The following is a 21,548-nucleotide window of genomic DNA, read 5'->3' as shown; positions in this document are numbered from 1 at the left end:
CCCTGTGCAAAGGGCAAATCATTCAGGTGAAAACATCAGTCACATTGGCAGCACAGAGCTGTCTGCTTCAGTTGAGTGCCACTCCCTTCAAATCACATGCTGTTTCCTCAAACATTGCTTTATGTGCCTGTGTGTGTTTGTGTGTAAGAGTGTGTGCCTTTCCTAAAGTGCTGCTTCTTCCAGTGTGTTAACTTGTGAAGGCTCCCATGAGAATATATGTCAGTCCATGACGGCACGTCACATAGAGATGGAGAGAGAGAGACACAGAGAGAGAGAGAGAGAGAGAGAGAGAGAGAGAGAGAGAGAGAGAGAGAGAGAGAGAGAGAGAGAGAGTTCTGTCTCCATCAAGGGTATTTTAGAAAAACTTTTGAAATGTCACAGAAAATAAAATCTGAATTGGGTGCATATCTGTAGAGTTAAGTACATAAACCTCCAAAATGTCAGAAAAAGTTGTTAATGTCATGTTATGTATATGACATATTATGTCATATACATAACTGCTGCTTTAAAATACCATCACATTTACTAACTCACTATGAGAGTATTCAAAATTATTACAGTCTTCATGTCAAAGGCAGACTATATAGTGACTTATCCTCACAGCATTTTGTAGACTTTAGAGATGAATTGTATTTGATTTTGTCGTTTCCAGTCAGGTTGTCTAATTTGTTATATCATCATTAGCAAAGAAACAGTGGGATGAAAAAGCATCCTGACAAAGTGAGATCTGTGAAAGAGAGTGTGAGAACAAGTGAAATGCAGCCAAAACAATAAAATGAAACCTGATAGAGCACTGTCATTTCTCTAATCTAATCGAAGGATCTAATTGAAGGAACTTCTGTACAACACAATAAACCAGAATTTTAAAAAATGCCCTGTTAGATTAGATTGTTCAACAAAAGAAAAAGGACATTTGTAATTCTTCTTGCAAATTTACAACAGAATGACAGAAATGCTGCCTATGAGTTAACAGAAACCAAAATAATATACTCATGGCCACTAGCACACCAAGCCCTGAAACTGGCTGTACAGTATGTGGATACAGAGAGCCGGTGGTACCTAGCTGGAGCTCTCTCTGCTGGGAAAAAGAGTGCACTACATTCCCATGTAGCAGACTCAGAAAAAAAACCTGACAGATAACCACAACGCTGCTCTAAATTCTAGGATAATTTGCTAATGTGTATTCTGGTCACAGCTCACACAAAGTAACGGTGTGTTGAGTTAAATATATACTGCCATGGAAACAGGACTAACACATGGAGCAAGTGTAAACAAGATTAAGGCTTAACATGTGCCTGTGGGCTTAGATGTCAATTCTGTAATAAACTATCATATTTGATTTTCAAATATAAAGATATGATGTTTGATTGTCAATAAGCTCATTATCTACCAGTACTCATCCATAAATGATTTGCAGATGTAGCCATTACAAAATAAAACACAAAGGTTACGGCATATTTGCTGCCAAATTGCTGTAATATTGCTTTTGGAGATTCTGTTGAGGTAAACAAATAATTTTAAGGGAAGACTGCATCTGATGATGCCATTGAGGAAGAGGGCAGTAGCTGAATACACTTATTTTGATGCCTGCCATCATTAGGTGACAAAAGCAATGACATCTTGGAATAGTGTCTCACACATAGCAGCGAGAGAGGTGTGAGGTCAGTCGTGTGTGTGCATGTGTGTGTGTGTGTGACGGCTGAGGAACTGCAGAACACCGCACCCCGGTGATGCCAAGAGCCAACATGAGAGGGGCAGTGATGCCAGCCGTATTCACAACACATCTCTATCAACACCTCCTGAGATTCACACACACACATACACACACACACAAACCAAAAGACACAGACATGTCAGAGTGCCGTGAAGCCAAATGAACAAACAACGCAAGCAAAAAAGACCCCCGCTACTTATCTGACAAGCGATCACAGCAGAATATGAAAATACAGAAATCAATTTCCCACGGTATGGAAATCAGAATCATTTAACCATTCGTACACAATGTAGCTTGCTAAATCAGCTTATCTTTATCTCCAGGCAGCAGCAGGGGAAAAAAGACAGATAAACTGAGAGAGACTGTGTGTGTGTGTGTGTGTGTGTGTGTGTGTGTGTGTGTGCGTAGGTGCTGAGATAAATGAGCATGCAAACTGAAGGATATGGCAGAGCAGCAAGAACAGGAAAAGGTGCCGAGATATTTTACGCACCCCACCTACCACATGCGAACACGCAGGCTCAATTAAAAAACACACTATAATACATTCTATAATATATGTCACACTCCTTAAACTCAGTACGTCTCAAAATGAAGACCACATTTCCCACAAACCCTGCTTCACGAGAATCTCTGCATCATCGACACTATCTGGTCTAAGGCAGAACCAGTCTAAAATAAATCCAAACAGAGGGAGAGTATGTTGTGTTTCGCCAAGAGCTCAGCAGGAGAACAATCCATGTCGACAGCAGGGGATCGGTTATTGCTGAGCAATGATAAATATAAACACGCAGGAACTTTCTCCCACTGCTGCTAACGAGGTCTGAGAGTTTAACAGTTAAACGCGTGTTTCTCCTGAAGGTTCATTCACCGATCTCAGTAAAGATGGTATTCTGCAGTAACACTTCAAAGGCTCGCCACACACTTCATGTACAATATTAACAACAGTATTTCTTCATGAAAGAAGTTCTTTCATATTTCACAGCCACGTTGTCTTGTTACTCCTGACCATAGATCCGAGTTTCTAATTAACCCATCTAAAATAGCAGCATCTCAGATTCTCTGTGCACCAATTGGTACTGTAGGCTTGTAAGAACATTTATGATGGCGGTCCAATCTGCCCTTTGAAGGCAGAGAGGAGCAGCAACCTTTGAAGGTTCATTGTAAACTTCTTGTCTACCTTTGGAATATTATCTAGTTATGACAGACAATTATTTGCTGTCTTACTGGAGAACACGGCAGATAAAAGTAAACTTTCTATTAATTTACTTACTGCACATCAATGTTTTGCTTACATAATTTGTGTAATATGGTATCAGGTTGTAACTGCTGCTGGTTTCAGTTTTTTGAAATCATGAATCTGAAACATGTCCAGTTGCCTACGATACAGCACTTAGAATAACCATGACCTGGATGACTGAGAATCTTCATCAACAAGTCATGTAAAGCAGTATCTTAGTGATATCAGGGAATGTACTGGTGCGGCAACAAGTCTGGGACAGACAGCAACACAACACTTCAAACTTCAAACAGCTATCAACATGTTGAATGACTTCATAGATGCTGTATTCACATTACAACTTAAAAGCTCCTGAACGCACCAAAGTCAGAGGAACGATCTGGCAACGTGGGAAATGGGACAATCTGAGGAACAAGTGAATGTAGGGTAAGTCTCCAGAGTTAGTGACGTGACTGTATTTTGGAAGACTGATACAAGTTTTGGTTCAACGGCGGAAAGGTCCAGATGCTGTGTTTCTTGTGCAGACTCTTCTTCAGACTAAACTATTAATGTCATCATTTCGGCTCTATGGGAGTTGGAATTAACTCGAGTGCACTGCATCATAAAGAGAGAGAGAGTTAAATCAAAGACAAACAACAAAGACTGTTGATGGCTGCATGCAAAATCACTCACTTGTTCAGTTAGATACAATTGCTTCTATAGCACTGAACTGATTATTAACTCCATAGTGAAGTTCACAGTACTTATAAGAATCACCATTTTGCATCATGACTGTAATAGTTGAACACTGCATTTTGGTATTGTTAGTAGAAGTATACTCTCAACTGTGCATAGTGCACTATATTTACTGTTCAGCATTTAATGTTTTGTAAGTTTATACAATAAAGTGTGCTCCATTTAATATTTTTTGTTAATCTATGTATACTGTGTGTGTGTGTGTGTGTGTGCGCGCGCGCCTGTGTTGACAGACTGGCATTAGCACTGACAGATATTAAACTCTACTAGGTTGAGAGCAATTCAGAGTAATTGCTCACCACCATCACTTCACAGATCTTCAATCTGGACCCTGAGAAAGCGTCCCCGCCCAATCACCAACACAACCATCTTTCACACCCATGCAACACACACTCCCGCCAGAACAGCCAAGTCACTTTCCGTCCTCCATCACAAACTGAAAACTCATCTTGTCAAGAAGTGCCTCGTATTACCTTCCTCCAGCTGAATCATGTCACTCCTCCACTCAGTCTGAACATTGTCAGACCGGCATTGAAAAGTATGTCTGGATTTGACCCATCATTGCTCTTACGTCTTGTCATTTTGGTGCTCTAGGACTTTTCCCTATCGCTGTACAGTTTTCAAGCGTCAGCTAAATGGAAAATTAAGGAAAGAAAAAAAAAACTCGGCCGTGCTTCAGAATCCCGGACATGCACGCAAATAGGACCAACAGCTATCTCTTCACTTCCAAAGCAATGAATAATTTAGCCTGCCCAATTCTTTCTGTCTTCGAAATGTAAACACAAAATAAACAAACTCGCCCGGGTGAAGCTATTATGTTCAAATGTCATCTGGCGGTTGCTGAACCCCCACGGGACTAGACAGAGATCCCTCAGGCCTGAGTAGGCAGGGAGACAAGAGCTGGGTAGATTTCCCTTTTCTTTTTGCTGTGCCAGGTTCGTCCTTGAAGATCAAAGAATTTCTTCACACATGGAGCTGTTCTTCCCTTCAAATGTCAATCAGTACCATTTTTCATTGTCTGGATGGAGAAAAACACAGCGGAGGGAAATTAAATGTGTTTTTTTGATCAATAAAGATTGTCTGGGGCGGCCCCGACACATCTGGATCTCTGGAGAATGTTGCAGATGTGAATTGAGCTGCCATGATGACTGCCGCATCAAAGCAGGAAGGTCAGTTCAATAAGAAAGGGACATGGTTTCAGTGCTCATGAAACTGTAGCCCAAGCACATAGAGCTTTTTCAACTTGGTCAGTCATTTTAGGTAACATTAGCTGCTACCAGCTTCCAGCAAGCTGCACCTCACTGTGGACCGGTCCTAAGTTTTAGTCAGTTTTAATCTACATTTTCATATTGCATGTGGAACTTCTGCGTCTTTCTGGAGCAGGGAAATGTAGCAGAGAGGCTACATGATGATACAAAATTAATGGTGGAAAGAACTCCATAGCTACATAACCACTACAGAAGTATATTTTATGAATTGTTGCAGTGACTAGAGGGCTAAAGTCTGCACAACTACAGGTGTAAGTCTATCCTAACCAAGCCAACAGGCCTAGTTTTCTGACCCACAGGTTACAATATTTTGACTTGGTGTCTGGGTATGTATTTGCATAAAGCTGGCCTTCTGTACTTCAGTGTAATCAAAACACAGATGGGGAAAACATCTGTCTGAATGTATTCCTTGTCAGAAGCTGCCAAAATGCAGAAAATGACAATGCCGCACACATGTTGTCCTCGTTGTCATGTGGCGAGTAACAACATCCAAATGTGACAGATGCCCAACATTTCACTGACGACTCCACGAGCAACTGTTAAATTAATCATATTGTACCTTAGTTTCATAAATATTCAAGCTTTTAGCCTCAATTGCTACTAAGAACAAGCACACCCTCTATTACAATGACTATAATTTCTTCTAGCATATATGAAAAATTCTATGTAGGATTGAGGAGTACATGGCAAGCAGTGATCTGTGTGTGTGGCGATGGGACACACAAGCTTCAAGGGTGACAAGGAACAGCGATTTGATGGCACTGACCATGCACTGCAGTGCCCCTGGTTAGCCTCTGGGCACCTTTGATATTCCATCTTTCTCTTAAATATATGGTAAGAACATTTCTGAGATAAAATTTCTAAAATGACTAGACATGCTCTGCAGAAGATACACATTGATTTAAGAGGAGATATTGAAAAGTAACAGTAACACTGCATCGGGTGCATGGTTGTAGCATGGACCAAAACAAATAGAACACCAGCACTTACAAATGAACAGACTACTTATTCACTGTGAGCAAAAATGGATGTAGTACTATTAGCATAGTAATTGCTGATTTAAGAGGAAACTGTGGTGGCTGTTAGTGTAGTGGCGGACTGCGCTGTTATGTTCGGAGCGTTCCTGCCGGACATTTGAACACCCGGCCTGCATGAATGGGGTCTAAACAGGTATAGAGGCGGAATCCCAAAGAGAGACGACAGAGAAAGACACAGTGATGAATATGACGGTCATGTCTGCTCGAGCGTAACAGTGATTAATTACTTAAGGTGCTTCAAAGCTGCATGGTGATTACAGCCGTTTCTTATCCGGGGGAGAGATTAGAACGGTCTGGCCGGGCTTTTGTCATGGACAGAATTTGTATGCATACTCCGAGGCTATCCTTACATTCAGGATATGAACAGACCCGACACAGCCACACACACTCAGAAGCCCACTTCCTCTTTTTCCCATTAAATCTAATGGTTGAAAACAGTGCAGCAGCCCATACACTATTTCACTGGGCCTCCTGCCATCTTAAACCAGTGCTTACTGCTTCAGTGCTCCGAATCACAAGCACACACACACATACGCACACAGACACATCGTTATTTGGCGGTAATGTGCAGGCATGATGATGCATTTTGCACATATTTCATGCTGACTGTCCTTACGTGTCTGATGCAAGTGAATGAGACCTGGAAGTCTCAGACCAATCAAACACCTCCCACCCCAACTCCCCTTGGATTAAATGTGGTGGTAAGACAATGGCGCTGTATTGATCGTGCCCGGCTGAGTCTCCTCTAAGGAAAAAAAAGAAGCAGAAAACAAACACACACATTCACACGCTCTCACACACACACACACACACGGGACTGCCATCTGTCATGGCTGTCGGCAGCCTGGCCACCATCTTCCTCTGCAAATGGGGCAAAACACACAAAATAATAGACTGAGGGAGAAGGAGAGGGACGAGCAGAGAACCACTGCCTAGGGAGCTGACAGAAACCTACGGTTATCATTATGTCTTCGCCTGAGCTGCAGTCTACACTGTTTGATTCTCTGCGTTGCCCATGGGTCACAGATGGGACAGCGTTTCAAGGTTTTGGTTGTCCGTCAACTCCAGAATGTCATTACACGTGTGCCAGCTGGTGAGTAAGATGAAGCCTGTTTTTAATTAACTCCAGGAAACGTGGAGAAGATGGCATGGTAATAGAGGGAACATCATTAATAGTTGGAGACGTATCTCCCTCTCGGATCAGTGTGATAAACTGCGCAGGGTGAGTTGGAAATACCCAAATCAGAACTGCTTTTATTTTCCAAGGACAACGGACGCACAAGGAAACTGACTGGGAGGATTGCTGCTGAGATGCAAAACTTCACAAAAGAAACTCTTCTTCTTTTTGGTTATTTTCAGTGGTTTGGTCGTGACATGTGTGGGTCTTTTGTAAAGTGTGTGTCTTTTGTTTTGACTATGACGCACTGAGGAGGTTAAACACGTCTCAGTTTTAGACTCGCCACACACACTTTGTCAGCGTGAGGAAGGTCTATGTGTGCTGCGGCTCTCGGATGAGATGATAAAATTCTTTTGCAGGAAAAAAGGGGGACATTTAACCCGCATTCTTTACATTTTCTGCATGTGCTTGTTCCTGTTGAGGGTTACACAGACATTACTATCTACCATGCCACCTAATTATTCACCAGCAGGCAGCATTAGAGGTTGTCAGTGCAGCTTTGCTGACCAATGATTACAATGTATGATGTGAGTTTTCTTCAGTTCCATGGGGTGTTCAAGCATCTTTCAACTCATTGTTGTGGCCTGCAAAATTTATTACCTTGTAAACGATCAACACCATTTGTGTCAGACAGCTTTAAAAAAAAACAAACAAACAGTACATTACACTACCAATACTGTACAGATTGTAAAGTCCCTTGAGACAAATATGTTATAAGCGACTAGATGGTAAACACAGTGATGCATTTTGCAGCTAAAGAGCCAGATATTTCCCTGAGGATATGGTGGAGATAAAGCTAAAAGAATGAAAACTGATGCATCTCTGTCTTGGCTGCGTAAATAAGTCACTGTTTACTAATATATTCGCTATATCAACTGAATAATAGGTCAGTGTTTGCATTTTGTCACGCTGCCCCCCCGGGTGACCAGAAACAAAATAAATGCAGATTTAAACTTTCCATGACGTCAAAATCAATGCTTGTGTGTTTTTGATCACATGTCTTGCTCAATATCTCTCCAGTGTTGCAGTAGCAGGCCCAACAATAGCAACAACGTGGCAAAAACAATACAATCCAAAAATAAAGAATAAAAAAAAAGATCCTGCACTAGAGGTTGTGTACTTATTTTGCGCTCAACACACGCTCTCTTAATTTGAAAACATTGTAACTTAATTGCTACGTAATTTCTTCTCTTTTCTGAACCTGGATCATTTTTCATAGAAGAAATACATTCTGCTTTGCTGGTTTTCTCCGTAACTGTGGTGAAGCGAAGCACTCCACGAGACGTTTCATGGGATCTTTAAAGTTAACCAGCTAACACTAAATACATCTAAGACTGTAATTGTTGAGGGCTTGACTTACTTGTGACTTTAAGGGACTTTATTCAAAGCCCTCATTTGGTGCTAATTGAGCAGAGTCACTCAAAGTTACCAAATAGAACAATCTTTACAACAAACTTTACTTTTCAGATGAACAGTACACTATAGCTGTGACTGTATTATAAGTGTCTTCAAAAAGGTGTGGGTGTGTTAAAGTAGCTACTGGCAGCCAAATCATTTTTACCTTCATTTGATTTAGTTCTAAAGCAGTGTCTGAGTGAAGCTGCACGATGCCTGCAGTGAGCCAGGTGGCCAGTTGAATCTTTGAAGCCGACCAGGCAAATGATGCATTCATGGTCAGACATAACACACAGTTACACTCATCTGATGCCAATAAAAGTATAAATAATTAAGTAAACCATCTAAGAAGCAGATGGGATAAGTTTTTCTCTGCTTTTGTGAGTTATAAATGATCCACTTTGAGGTGTTATATTACACTATTGACATAGTTATATAATGTAGAGGCTTTAACTAGGCTTTGTAGAATAATTCACTTCAACCCTGAAACAAGTCCTTTGGGTTAAACTGTTAAAGCGCCTTTAAAAATTCATTCTGATTGGTGGAGCTTATTGGAAACCTCATAAATAAAAATGCCACAGCCGAATCAGATTGACTGTAAGAACAAGGAAGTTAAACTGTGTTTCAGGAGTGATTTTAAATGTTGCTTGTGCTGTAGCTACAGCCCTGACAGCTCACTAAGCTTATGGCGGCAGGGTTGATGGACTGAATACAGGACTGGCTGGGAAAATGTGGACAAGGGGTTTGAATGGCAAATAACTCTACTCTAGTCTCTTTCGTCAGACCTACCTGGTCGCAAATCCTAACAAATTCTTTGTCTGCATGGTTGGAAGACTCATTTAGCATCACTTGTAAGTAATGAGCAGTCCCATCTGTGTGCCTACCTGTGGCTGATCTGTGTCCCCCGTAGACTGGACATGGTTTCTTCCAGGTTCTGCCGCAGGTCAGCGATGTTCTTCACTGTCCTCATGCGTCTCGCCTCAGGATCCTCTCCTGGGGACACACGTTTTAAAGGATTTACTGATATGTTTGGACCACACACACACACACACACACACACACACAATACAGGAAGCGACTAGGACATCTGACATTCAGCATTTTATTGGATGTCACTGGATGTCCGATCAGCCAGCGTGGCTGCATGGCCCTAAACCCCATGTTGACAATTTGGAAGCTATACAGTGAGTCTGTCTGTCAGGCTGTACCACACGCAGTTCCTTTAGTCTAACAAAGTGGATACATTATTTTACGCAGTACTGACATATTTCCCTCAGGCCAAAGCAGAAATATCGTGCCATGACACCGTGCGCTCTGTCAGTTAGTTTGGGACACAGTTGTGCCTGCGAAAGCAAATTCTGTTAGGGCTCCTGTGCCATCATGTCAGAAAACGCTGCCACTTCAGTCCATGTCTTCCTACCCTGCCCTACAGCAGCACACAGCTCTGAATGCACTTCATATGTTTCACGTTCTCCTCAGTGATTCCACATGAAGTGCTTGTTTCATGCAGGCATTTGGCCCATTCTGAAAGAGCTCCTGCTAATAAGCACAGGGTGGGCAACAATTCATAAGTGTGAGCTGTGGGCGCACCAAAGTATCTGCTTGTCTGCTCCAATTAAGCCTCTCTTTTAGCTTGTCAAGTTAGCCTATATCCGCAGGCAGGAACCACAGAATGGGTAATTAACAAGTGGCATGTGACGTACAGTAGAATGGATGCCGGTCACACTCCTTTCCAGTTCTTAGGTGCTCTCAGAAGGGAAATTGGTGAATGAGTCGGCAGATCTTGTACTACAAGGCGACAATGTAGTGTGATGGGAAGAGAAGCTGTGCTCTGTCACCGTGTGCTGATTCCAGCGCTCTGAGCAGACACAGGGGCAAATGGGGGCAGATGGGAGTATTGGTGGGCTGGAGGTTTGTAAAAGCCCCCGGTTACTCCTGCAGCACAACTCAGAGGCAGCAGGAGAAAAGAGATGAGGTGTTTATATGGCAGGTTGTTACTGAAAACAAGCAGATAAGCCAAGCTAGTTTTCCCTGTATAACTATAGAAATCAATTTCAGAGTTGACCTCAAGGTATCTGGATAAACTCTCAAGTAAAAATGCAGACTGTATACATTCCATTCAAATCGAACTCCACAGTGTGCAAAATTGTGCTCTGCATTGTGTCTCTGGCATTTCTACACACAGACTGAAAATGATTCGATTCGAACAGGCTAACACAACACTACCAGTGTGTAGCTGATGTGGCACACTGACACCAATCTTCCTGTTTTGTGTATCCTCAGTGAAAATGCACATTGTTAGAGTCACTAGGCACAATGGATGTGCAGAAAATTGCCTTGGTGACACTGACAGTGAATCTATTCACTTCTTTTATAGGCTGCAACTGTTATGTTTGATGCAGCTCTGTCGGCCTGTAGAAAGACCTGCTTAAATTAGCGCTGAAACAATTTTTAAATTAGTTACCATCTATAAAATTAATCGCCAGCTACTTTGATAATTGATTTATCAAATCAAATCAATCAAAGTCAAAATTCTCTGATTCCAGCTTCTAAAATGTGAACCTATAACTGAATATCAAAACCCAATATGACATTTGATGTCATCTTGGGCTCTGGAAAACACAAGTTACCTTTTTTCTTCCATTGGCTGACATTTAATGGTCCAAACAGCTAATTGATTAATCAAGAAAACAAGCAACCAATTAATCAACAATGAAAATAATCCTTAGTTATAGCCTTTTTTGAAATAAAGGCTTAATCACTAAATCACAAACAACAGTGTCAACTGAACCTAATTTTCACTGGATTTGGAATAATATGTTTTTTTCTTACCTGCTACCCATTACAAGATTCAGTGCCAAAGAAACAATGATGAAAGATCTCACAGTTCGAGAAAGCGCCACACACTGTAATGTGAGCATTCACAAAATCTCGTTTCAAAATGAAGACCTCAATTATACTGTATTGTGCAGTGAGTGACCTTGCAGGGTAAAGAGCAGTCTGGTATAATTGAGGTCATGTCTGGTCTTAGCAGAGCAAACAGACGGCAGGTTGCGTAAGGTCGAGGTGGTGCCTCATGTTCTTAACCTTTGACCCCATATCAGATGTCTGCTCCATGGTCAGCAATTACAAATCGAAGAGGAACATGTGATCTTGGTCTAAAAGTTACTAAGAATACATAAAATCATTGTGACAAAATTGGGCTCATGGCCCATGAGCAGAAGCGTCTGTGCCTTGAATTTATTTCAGTCAGGATGGAAAACATCTGAAACAGCACCAACAGGATCAGAAGAGACCATCACTCTCTTTTGAAGCACAGGACAAGTACGATAAAATTCAGAAGGTTGCAACCCTTCAAGGAAAGGACATCCAGTCCACGAATCTAACAGGAAATGGAGAGGTTTTCTTCTGTAATTCTTCTTCCTTTTCTCATGTCTTCCCTGCGTCCCTCCTCTCACCAGGGCCCCTTCCAGAAAGATCCAATTACAGCCCCATTATAAAATGATATGAGGAGATCTGGCCCTGGAGTTTCCAACATGAACGGACACTTCATGCAACATTGAGCAGCAGCCCAAGGCGTGTGTGTGCATTTATGTTTTTTTGAGTGCAAGTGTATGAGCGACTCACTGCAGTACAGGAGCAGAGGTCTCACCTGCGCAGCTCAGTATAGAGGCGAGCAGAATTTTCGGCAATACAACAGCATCCCACGGCAAAAACAACACTTTACACACACGTGCGCGCACACACACATATTGTAGGCTTGAATTAGAAAATAGAAATGGATCAAATAGAATAACAGACAGTGCACAACTTGATGGAGGATGAGTGGGGATGTCATCCCCCTTGTGAACAAAATGACCAAAATGCATCCCCCCTTATTAACCTGCTGTTCTCTCTCTTCAAGCCCTAGTAGCAGCAAGAGCAGGGAAAGAGGGGTTGTTTAGTTGAGTCTAGATTGCCTGATTCAAAGATCATTTATCTGACTGATGATCCGAGTTACAATCTATACATCCGTCCATGGCTCTGAAATCAAAAGAGTCAGTTTGCTAGTTGTGGGTGAATCAAAAAGACCAGTTCCAATCCAAAATTCCAAATTTTTAAAGTCTTCGCATGCAAAACTGACTGGTGAGTGGTGGGAAGAGGGTCATGTTTCGAAGCTTAAGGCCACTGACCGCGCTGCCATATTTAACGAGATGATGGTGAGAAAATCTTAAAATATCCTAGATAATCTGTGGCTGCAACTAATGATTATTTTAATCAAAGTTTAATTTGTTGAAAAAGTTATGAAAAAAGCTGATTACAGTTTTATCAGAGTCCAAAGTGATGTTGTCTTTAAATCTATCTGATGGCAAATGGTCAAAAACCCAAAGAATCTGCATTTACAATCATAAATGACATAGAAAAAGCAGCAAATACTTAATTGAGAAGTTAAAGCCACCATTTGTTTGAAATTATTGTTTGACTGAGACAATGAATCAGTTAACAAGACAGCTGTAGATGCTATACGCTCTGGCTCAATCCCTTACTGACCTAACTAATATCATAATGCAGTGGCTGTTCATTCACGTGTACAGCTGGTGTTTCCACTTCACCATCTAACAGTACAGAGAGGTGATAAAGCCACAAAGCATTCATTTGGATTCAAGCTGCTGCCCAGCTCTTGGCCCTGTGACGCTGTTAAGCAGCCAAACTGAGACCAGGGGCATGGAAGGGAGTAAGGTACGCACACACACACACACACACACACACTGTGATGAGGAACAAACGCTGCTCGAGAGAGAGTTGACACAACATAAACGCACACACACACACACACACACACACACACACACACACACACACACACACGCACACACACACTGTACCAGTGGGTGCTTCAGTGCCAGTTCACTCTCTCTCCCCCTCTCTTCAATAATGCATGTTAGCTGGTACTGATGCCACTCGCCTCAGCTGAATACTATTAGAGAACCATCCCAGTCATCCAATTATAATACACACACATGCATGCCGGCACACACAAACACACTACTCGACATAACTGTAAGCTAGCTCTACCCATGTTGCAAATCAGCCTTAATGAAGCTTTGGCTGTCAGTCACTGGTGTATGGCTACTGCGTCTCTCTGTCTCTCTCTCTCTCTCGCCCTCTCACACACACACACACACACACACACACACACACACACACACACCCATGCACACAGATAGATAGATAGATCTCCACACGCAATTTTCTGGCCCTGTTGCTGAATGTGTTCCCTCACAGGCGTTGCAGCACATTGAGAGCTTGTTAATACGTATCAACGACAACTGCTCCCCGAGGCTAAAAGCGCGCTCTGCCACTGCAGCAGCTGGATACTGGGAAAGCCAAGTTTGAAGAGATGAAAGAGTTGTTCAAAGATGTAAATGGCTTTTGCAACTATCTGGACAGATCTCCAACACATACATAGAAACGCACGCACCTGGAGGCATGCATGCAGGCAAAAAGATTAAAAGCACCTGTATGCACAAACAGAGTGTAGATAAGCATTCACACACAAATTAAAGGTGCTAAAATAAGGTATTGATAACGTTGGCAGTGTGACTCACTGGCAGTGAGGGGGCTGTGCGTTATCAGTAGGTGAGGTGCTGGTTTTTCACCATCTATCTCAAGGTATTTCTGCTTTATGCTGCATCATGCCTCTACCTGCTTATAGGAGTACAGTGATAATCTGCTCATTGCCAAAGCTCACCCTGCCGTGCATCTTTATCTACACAGTCAAAATAATCGTCTCCGCCATCACCACTACCTAGAAAACGGTCCATCTCATCAACTGAACCTCCCCTTCCCACACCCCCTTTCCTCTCACGTCAAAGCCAGGTTTGCACACGGGTGCTCATTCCAAAAGCAAAAACCACACTCTCATGGCAAGCTATGGGTTTGATTCTAGCTGCTAGTTCAGTACAGGACTTAACAATGCTGCAACCACAGCAGAGTGCTTCATGTGTAGGCTGTGACAGTATGACAAAAAGGATGTGAAAGAGCAAAAAAGCGATCTTTTTATCTGCCTCTGTCCATGAATTCAAACTCCTGCTGCTGCTTGTGTAAATCTTGTGGGCGAGGACGCATTAACAACACCGTGCACGAGGGAGGTGTGTGTCCTTTCACAGCCTTGTCGCACAAATTGCTTTTAAATAATGTCTTAAAATGCTAATAGTGAGAAATAGGTTTCCCCATGGTGAGGATTAAGAAAATAACCAGCTTACTGAAGGCGTTTTCTGCTCTGACACACTCATGTGGCTCAAGTTCGCTTTTTTCAACACCCAAAACCTCACTTTAACCCAAGTTCTTTTACTTCCTGTACAAAGTGTCCAATTTGTGGTGTCAGAGTAATCCCTTATATCAAAGGCATGTAATCCCAAAATTAGTGGCATGTGAGGTATGTAACGCCTTCCACATACGTGGCCATTTCCTGAACTCTACTGATTGTGTTAACTTACGTGGTGGGCGAGGTTGTGTGTGCAGCGCCTGCTCCAGGTCGCCCAGCATGGTGAGAATCACCTCTTTATCCAGCTGAGCTGTTCCCTCACGAGGACCTCCCCCTGAGACCTCCTCCTCCGCCCAGTACCCCCCGTCCTTCTCCTTGCCCGCACGCTTCCCACCGCCCCTTCCTGCTGCTGGCTCCTCGTCTGAACGCCCGCTGCCTTCTTCATCCGTCCCGCCCTCCCCCCTAGACCTCCGCGCTGGTTCAGCCCGTGGGTGGCCGCTGTATGACGCCCGCTGTGGCCGCGCACCTGTGCCCGTGCATCGCCAAGGGACCGGGATGAGGGAGTGCTCTGACTGCGAAAGCACCTTAGTGAGGGAGAGTGACAGGGATCGAGTTCTGGTGCCCCGCACACCTCCGCCCCTTGCGGTTGCCTCCTTCCTAGGGCTTCCCTGCAGGCTACCTCCTGCTCGCTGCGTGGAGGAGTACACAGAGGAGTTCTGAGGGTGGGAAAGGCGAGAAGGTGGTTCGTCGAGCTCGAAGGCGTAAACCCGTTGCTCACCGTCGCTGAGCAGGGTCAGGTTTGTGAGTGAGCGCTGCTTGATCCGCAGGTTGAGGTTGTCGGGGAGAGGCTGGGGAGGCCGGCGAGCCGGGCTGCCCCCCTGGTACACCGAGAACTCTGCTCCTCTCTTCATCGCTGCTCCCCTCCCTTTTCTCGGCTTACCTTTTCGCCTCTGGTGGCTCGTGGAGTGAAACTATGCGTGCAAGCGAATCTACCTGTCTCCGTTTCACATCTTGGCTGTCACTGAGAGAGCAGATGGAGGGAAGGAGGCACCGGAGGACAGAGGAGGCAAAGAGATGTCCCACGCCTCCCTACTGAGGTCCAGTCTTCAGAGGGATGGAGGGAAAGCAGGCGCAAGGCGAAGAGTGGAGAGAAAACCTCCCTCTCAGGCATGTAGGTAGAGTCCAGATCCATCCTTGAGCCAGAACATACTCATGGTCAGACGGTGAGCAAGACGCAAACACTCATTTTCCACTCCTTCTCCTGTCTCTCTGTCTTCTTGGCTCCTTTCTCTTCCTCCACCACAGTCAGGGGCGTGGATGAACGAGTCGCTACATCTCCCTTCCCTCACAAACACGTTCTCTTTTCCTCCTGCGCTCACGCTCCCTTTATCTCTTCCCCCTATTAAATGACAGTCTCTCCTCATCCACTCTTATCTCTCTCCCTCCACCTTCTGTCTTTCCTTTAATTACCACCTCACTGCCACACTTCTCCTGCCTCCCCTCTGACTCTCTGACGGTCCCTCTCTCCTCGCAGCGGAGAATGAACGGCTGGTGAAGCCGGCGAACAGGCTCACGTAGCTCTCGGTCTGCTTGTTCATTCCAGCATGCAGCCTGCAGCACTCTCTCTCTCTCTCTCTCTCTCTCTCTCTCTCTCTCGCTCTCTCTCCCTCAGCCCTCCTTCTCTGTTTATCACCCTCTCTTCCTCTTAATCCCTCTCATTCTCTCACTTTCTGTTCACTTCCCTCCTCTTCCTCGCCCTTATCTTTTCCCCGCTCACACTATCCCTCAGCCTCCCTTTCTACCTCTATCATTTTGCTCACAGTGTGACAGTGAGTTGTTTGGACAGTGCACCTGTAAGCTCGCAGCCCCTGCTGCACCGCGCCAGCCAGCCGACTTAATTAAATGCTACCTTGAGGAGCAAAAAAAAAAAGCGAGCCCGCAGCTTATCATGGATCAACAATGAGACCACAGAGCCGACATATCCCCATCAATCAATGCAGGCTTTATTAGCCCTTATTAGTCACAGCTGTCTTCCACACATTTTTTCATGCTGGTTACTTGTAGCTAGGAGCTGGAAGCCTCCAAAAACCATCATCAAGGTTATTCCTTATGTGTTCACACGCAATTACATATTAGTCTCAGCTATCGGTTCATCACACATTTTTTTTGTGCTTTTTTTGATCCAAAATTAACAGATGAACAGATAAAAATCAATCAAATTCAGCGTACCCTCAGCTGTTTTTACTTGCTTCGTCTAAAAATAAATTCACAAAATCTAAAAATCAACATGTGGACAAAGACTTTACATAATGGTACTGCCTTGATGTTTGGCCATTGTCACTCCTGACATTGGTTCAGCCTGTATATGTAATACGAGCAGGCTTGTCATGTGGTATTTGTGGTACGCGTCTGCTTGAATTTCCTTCTCAGAGACTCCTTTCTGCCCCTCTATGGAGAGAGAGTTGGACAGATGGAGGATGTGCAGCGACCATGAGACGTGTGACGACAAAAAGCAAGTGTTTGAAATGGACCCCAAACAAAGGGAATGGTCAGCGCCGCAGTCTAATTTTATCCTTCAAATGATGGGTTTCGTAAAAGCCGAGACCAGAGCAAAATGTCTGGAATGTCTCTGCCGACCTGACAAACCAAACCAGCAATCCCACGCTGTTGTTTGTGCACACTGGCACTTTGAACTTGACATCTTATTTTTCACTAAGTTCACTGTTGGTTTGATTTATCGTCTCTATATTTCTTGTTATTACAAAGATGAGGTTTTATTCAAAGTGGCCAAATACAACATTTCAACTAAGGGTCATTTTCTGCTAAAAATGTAAAATCCAAATTGTTCGCAGAAATTTTGATAGCACAATAAATCAGTGACAAAAGAACTGTGCTTCAGACGGACTAGACAGTTCAGTCAGTATTGCCTGATTAATGTCAGAAATACAACGATTTTCAATGTAAAACAGGATCAGAGGTGTTCTGACACTGAAGTCTTCATTTGAGCCTGGCGAAATCCATTCGAAACAATGGAATTTCTCTGTGCCAGCGGTTTGTGTTTTGATGATGACTTGCCTGCCTTAACCTCTCATCTTGCTCCTTGTCAGGAATTTCACTTTATGGTTAGAAACTCCCTCAAACTGGTCAAACGTCCCTCGATCCTGACCTCTCAGCTCAATTGCACAGATGTCCACTGACTGCAATTATAGGGCAATAAAGATGTTTTCAGTCCTCGCAAACAAACAGTGGGATTTATTTTAACCAGTACTGTTTGGTTGTATAGGTGTTGTGACTCAGAACAGGATCATAACCCTAAACATAAAGAATGTACAAAATAGAGGAGAACATACTGTTAATTCCATCTAATTCCACTGTCAATGTAAAGGGCCACAGTTAATGCAATGTCTTTGTTGTTGTCATGTTGATTATTCTTTAATAGAAATTCAAAGTCAATGTTTTAGGTAAATTCTGTTTATGAGTGATGACAACCTCTCTCACAACCTTTTCTAAATGAATTTCTCTGTTGTTCTTAAAGCTTAAAACTCCTCTTTAGCCACTTTTCACACTCCATTGTAGTTTCTGTGAGAAGTCCATCCACTCCTCCATCTGGACACGGCTCCAATATCTGAACTAACAGCACCGTAGGGGCTCTGGATAAAAATAGATATCAAATCGCAAAATCCATTCCTCTTCTGTGACCGAAAACAATAAATGATGTGTTTGCACTGACGATGATGTGTCATGTGACTGGTGGCGATGCAGCGCTGGGATTGTAACAGATGATGTCAGGCCGCAGGGATGTAAACAGAGAGCCGCAGATGCTCCCTGTGTCCGGCTGTCAGCGCTGACCTTTTCCCTTCGCTACATGAAACCAGTGTGCAACAGGGATCACCCCAGTAAACACAAATACAAAACACGTCAGCACACGCACATACTCATGGAAAGTACTCTCACACACCAACCGCACGACACCAGTGCATTGTGCCATCCACAGCAGCAGCCTTAGAAACCTCTTCCGTCCTGCAGCTACCCTTTAACTATCGTCCATTAGCACTGACACGGAGCCTGAAGCCTGCTCCAACTCTAATGTTAGGTAGAGCAGCAAATCCATAATGTAATACAACCATCTTAATGTCAGCTAAACCAATTCTTCTACGTCCAAAAGAGGGTAAATGCATTGTCCTCTCACGTGTAGATCAGCACTGCAGGTCAGCTCTAGGTAAATAGATGCTGAGCAGCAGATGAAGGTTAAACATAGTATGATCAAGATCACAAGAGACAAATGTTAATGCGCAGAGGCACGTGCACATTCACACACCCACACAGAGAAATATCACATATGCAGAGCCCACAGCATGTGTGACGATGCTCTACCTGATATCTCCTCCAGGCACTGTTTGGCTGTCTTGCTGTAGACCAGCTCTCCCTTGGTGGGGCTGAGGCAGGGGTCGGCTGGGGCCACCATGGTGCAGTCGTTTTCTGAGAATGTCCTGGAGGCACAGAGAACAAATAAGGCACAGCAGTTACACAGACAGGCTGAGGTATCGGGGAAACACAAGCTGAAGGAGAGCTTTTATGGTTGGTTCAAAAACAGCAGTGGGGGGGAGAGTTTTCAGGGTAATATTCATTCATTCACTGTGAATCAATACAATGAAGTGATGAAGCAGAGAAATGTTTTGAGCTGTTTTCTAATGCACTGCTTTACATGACACAATTAAAAAAAATATTAGAGGTCCTCAAAAAGCAGCACCATCATGACTGACAGTGAAATACAGTAGCATAGGCCTACCCTGTTTAGCTTATTGCCATCGTTAGCAGGTACTGCTTAAGTACTTGCCACTTGCACTCATGCTCGGTTCACTTTCACCTGAGATATTCTCCACCTGTTCCCCACTTCTCTTTAAGATAGTTCCCATTTATAACCATGTTTTTGAACCTTTAACTTCAATATAGCATGTATCTTGCTCCCACAGTGTGTATGAGTTTAGCTTGTAGCTACATGCGATTAACAAGACTGCATGGTTGAATTGTAATTCTGCAGTACTTCCGCAGAAACATAGTTAAGTTCAAGTTTAAAGGAATTCATTTCGTTCCTAAAAAAAACATGTGCAGGATTAAAGAATAATAGAGGGACAATAAGGAACTAATGTAGCATCAGTGGTACTCATAGTTTGAGAATAGTGGTCTTAATACCAGTCAAATTAATGTTGGAGGTTATGAAGTGGATTGTTTGCATTGTATTGTAATAAATCTATTTAACATAATTTTGTTGCCTCCAAATATGGTTAATAATATAACTGCTATCAAATGTACCATTTATTAATGATGGGGATTATAAAGTCTTACAACATTTTCTGTCTGGAGGGTCATACAATATTTCTATGCTCAGTCATTCACAGTACCGGTCACACACTGATGGAGCAGCCATTTGGGGCTCAGTAAACTTGGCCAAGACCACTTCGGCATGCAACTAGAGCCTGGATGGAACCAGACCCCCAATCAGTGTACGACCTGCTGTATCTCCCGAGACACAGCTGCCCCAATCTCAAGAGGACGTAGTTTTGTTCAAGGATGAAAGTTCCTTTTGTACCCTGGTTGGAGTTTAATTTGATATCAAAATGGCAATCATGTTTAAAATATAGTAGTTCATGTGCACTTTATTGCTTGTGGAGTGGCTAACATGCTACAGTACTAATAGAGAGGCAAGCAAATGGATTGGTTTGAATTTAAGGGATTGAAAAACCAGTAACAGAGATTTTAGTGCATTATTTGAAGCGACAGTCAGAATGTCCCTTTCTTCTTCTGTTAATTGTGTTTCTGCATGTTAAGCGAGAAAGTTTGCTTTTGGTTTGAGTCATATTCAACAGATGGACACCTCTAAACAGAAGGGGGCGGACGGTCTCCGATGAGTTGCTTTCTGTGAATGGTTCTTTGTGTGTGTGCAGGAAGAAATGTGTTTGTGTGCATCTGCCTCTCCTCCTCAACCTTGAGCTGCATCACGCTTCACTGTTTGTTTGCTGATGTGAAGAAACAAGGATAGAGTCCAGTGCACTTCCTGAGATAACAGTCCCACACACACACACACGCAGGAAATAACAAGAAAAACACAAAACCAACGTATGTAAAAAACAGACTGACAATGACACAAACACAGTTCAACACAGTGACAAATGACACACATGCAGAAACAATCAAATGCACACAGACACATGAATAAAAGCATGTGAACTATCAGTTTTAACCACATAGACATGCAAACCATGAAATACACAGTAAAACTTCAATACGCAAACACACAGACAGATATAAGCCTAAACTACTCCATAGTTTCATGCCCTCCCATACACACAGCACACACACTCCAGGGACCACAACCACCACCACCTGCAGAGCTGCAGATAAAAATTGGCTCCCATTTGTGACAGCAGCATCAGTCTGTGACTTCGGCTTGTGTTTTTCTTCCTCCCAGCTTCCCTCACCTCGGTGGAGTCACAGACGTAGAGACAGAGATATTTGGCAGCAAAATATGAAAGCAGACGCGTGGAGAGAAGGTGACTGCTGCAGTAATGAATGATTATTCTGTAAAAATTGATTTGGCTACTTTTGAAGGGACGGGTAACTTCACTGAGATGATGCTGGTATGGCCTGTCTTTAATGTAGGATTCAAACCTTAGCAATTTTGTGCAATTTTTAACCCAGCTTATATGTGTCACTGCAGTATTTCTATCACACCTGATA

At 43.3% G+C, this 21,548-nt stretch overlaps 1 protein-coding gene across 12 annotated transcripts in view; it reads right to left on the bottom strand.

Moving 5' to 3' along the window:
- The window catches only part of nav3 (neuron navigator 3), a 332,201-nt gene that overhangs the window by 62,456 nt on the left and 248,197 nt on the right, over positions 1–21,548 (bottom strand). For all 12 annotated transcript variants that reach the window (XM_037121190.1, XM_037121191.1, XM_037121185.1 and 9 more), the window contains 2 exons: positions 19,185–19,300; positions 9,448–9,556 (listed from right to left, as the gene is read on the bottom strand). In XM_037121190.1, the coding sequence (XP_036977085.1) occupies positions 9,448–9,556; positions 19,185–19,300 (225 nt within the window). The remainder of the gene's footprint in view (positions 1–9,447; positions 9,557–19,184; positions 19,301–21,548) is intronic.

Source organism: Acanthopagrus latus, chromosome 14, assembly GCF_904848185.1.
Source record: "Acanthopagrus latus isolate v.2019 chromosome 14, fAcaLat1.1, whole genome shotgun sequence".
In the NCBI taxonomy this organism is placed as follows: Eukaryota; Metazoa; Chordata; class Actinopteri; order Spariformes; family Sparidae; genus Acanthopagrus; species Acanthopagrus latus.
This window is presented reverse-complemented; position numbering and strand designations above follow the sequence as displayed.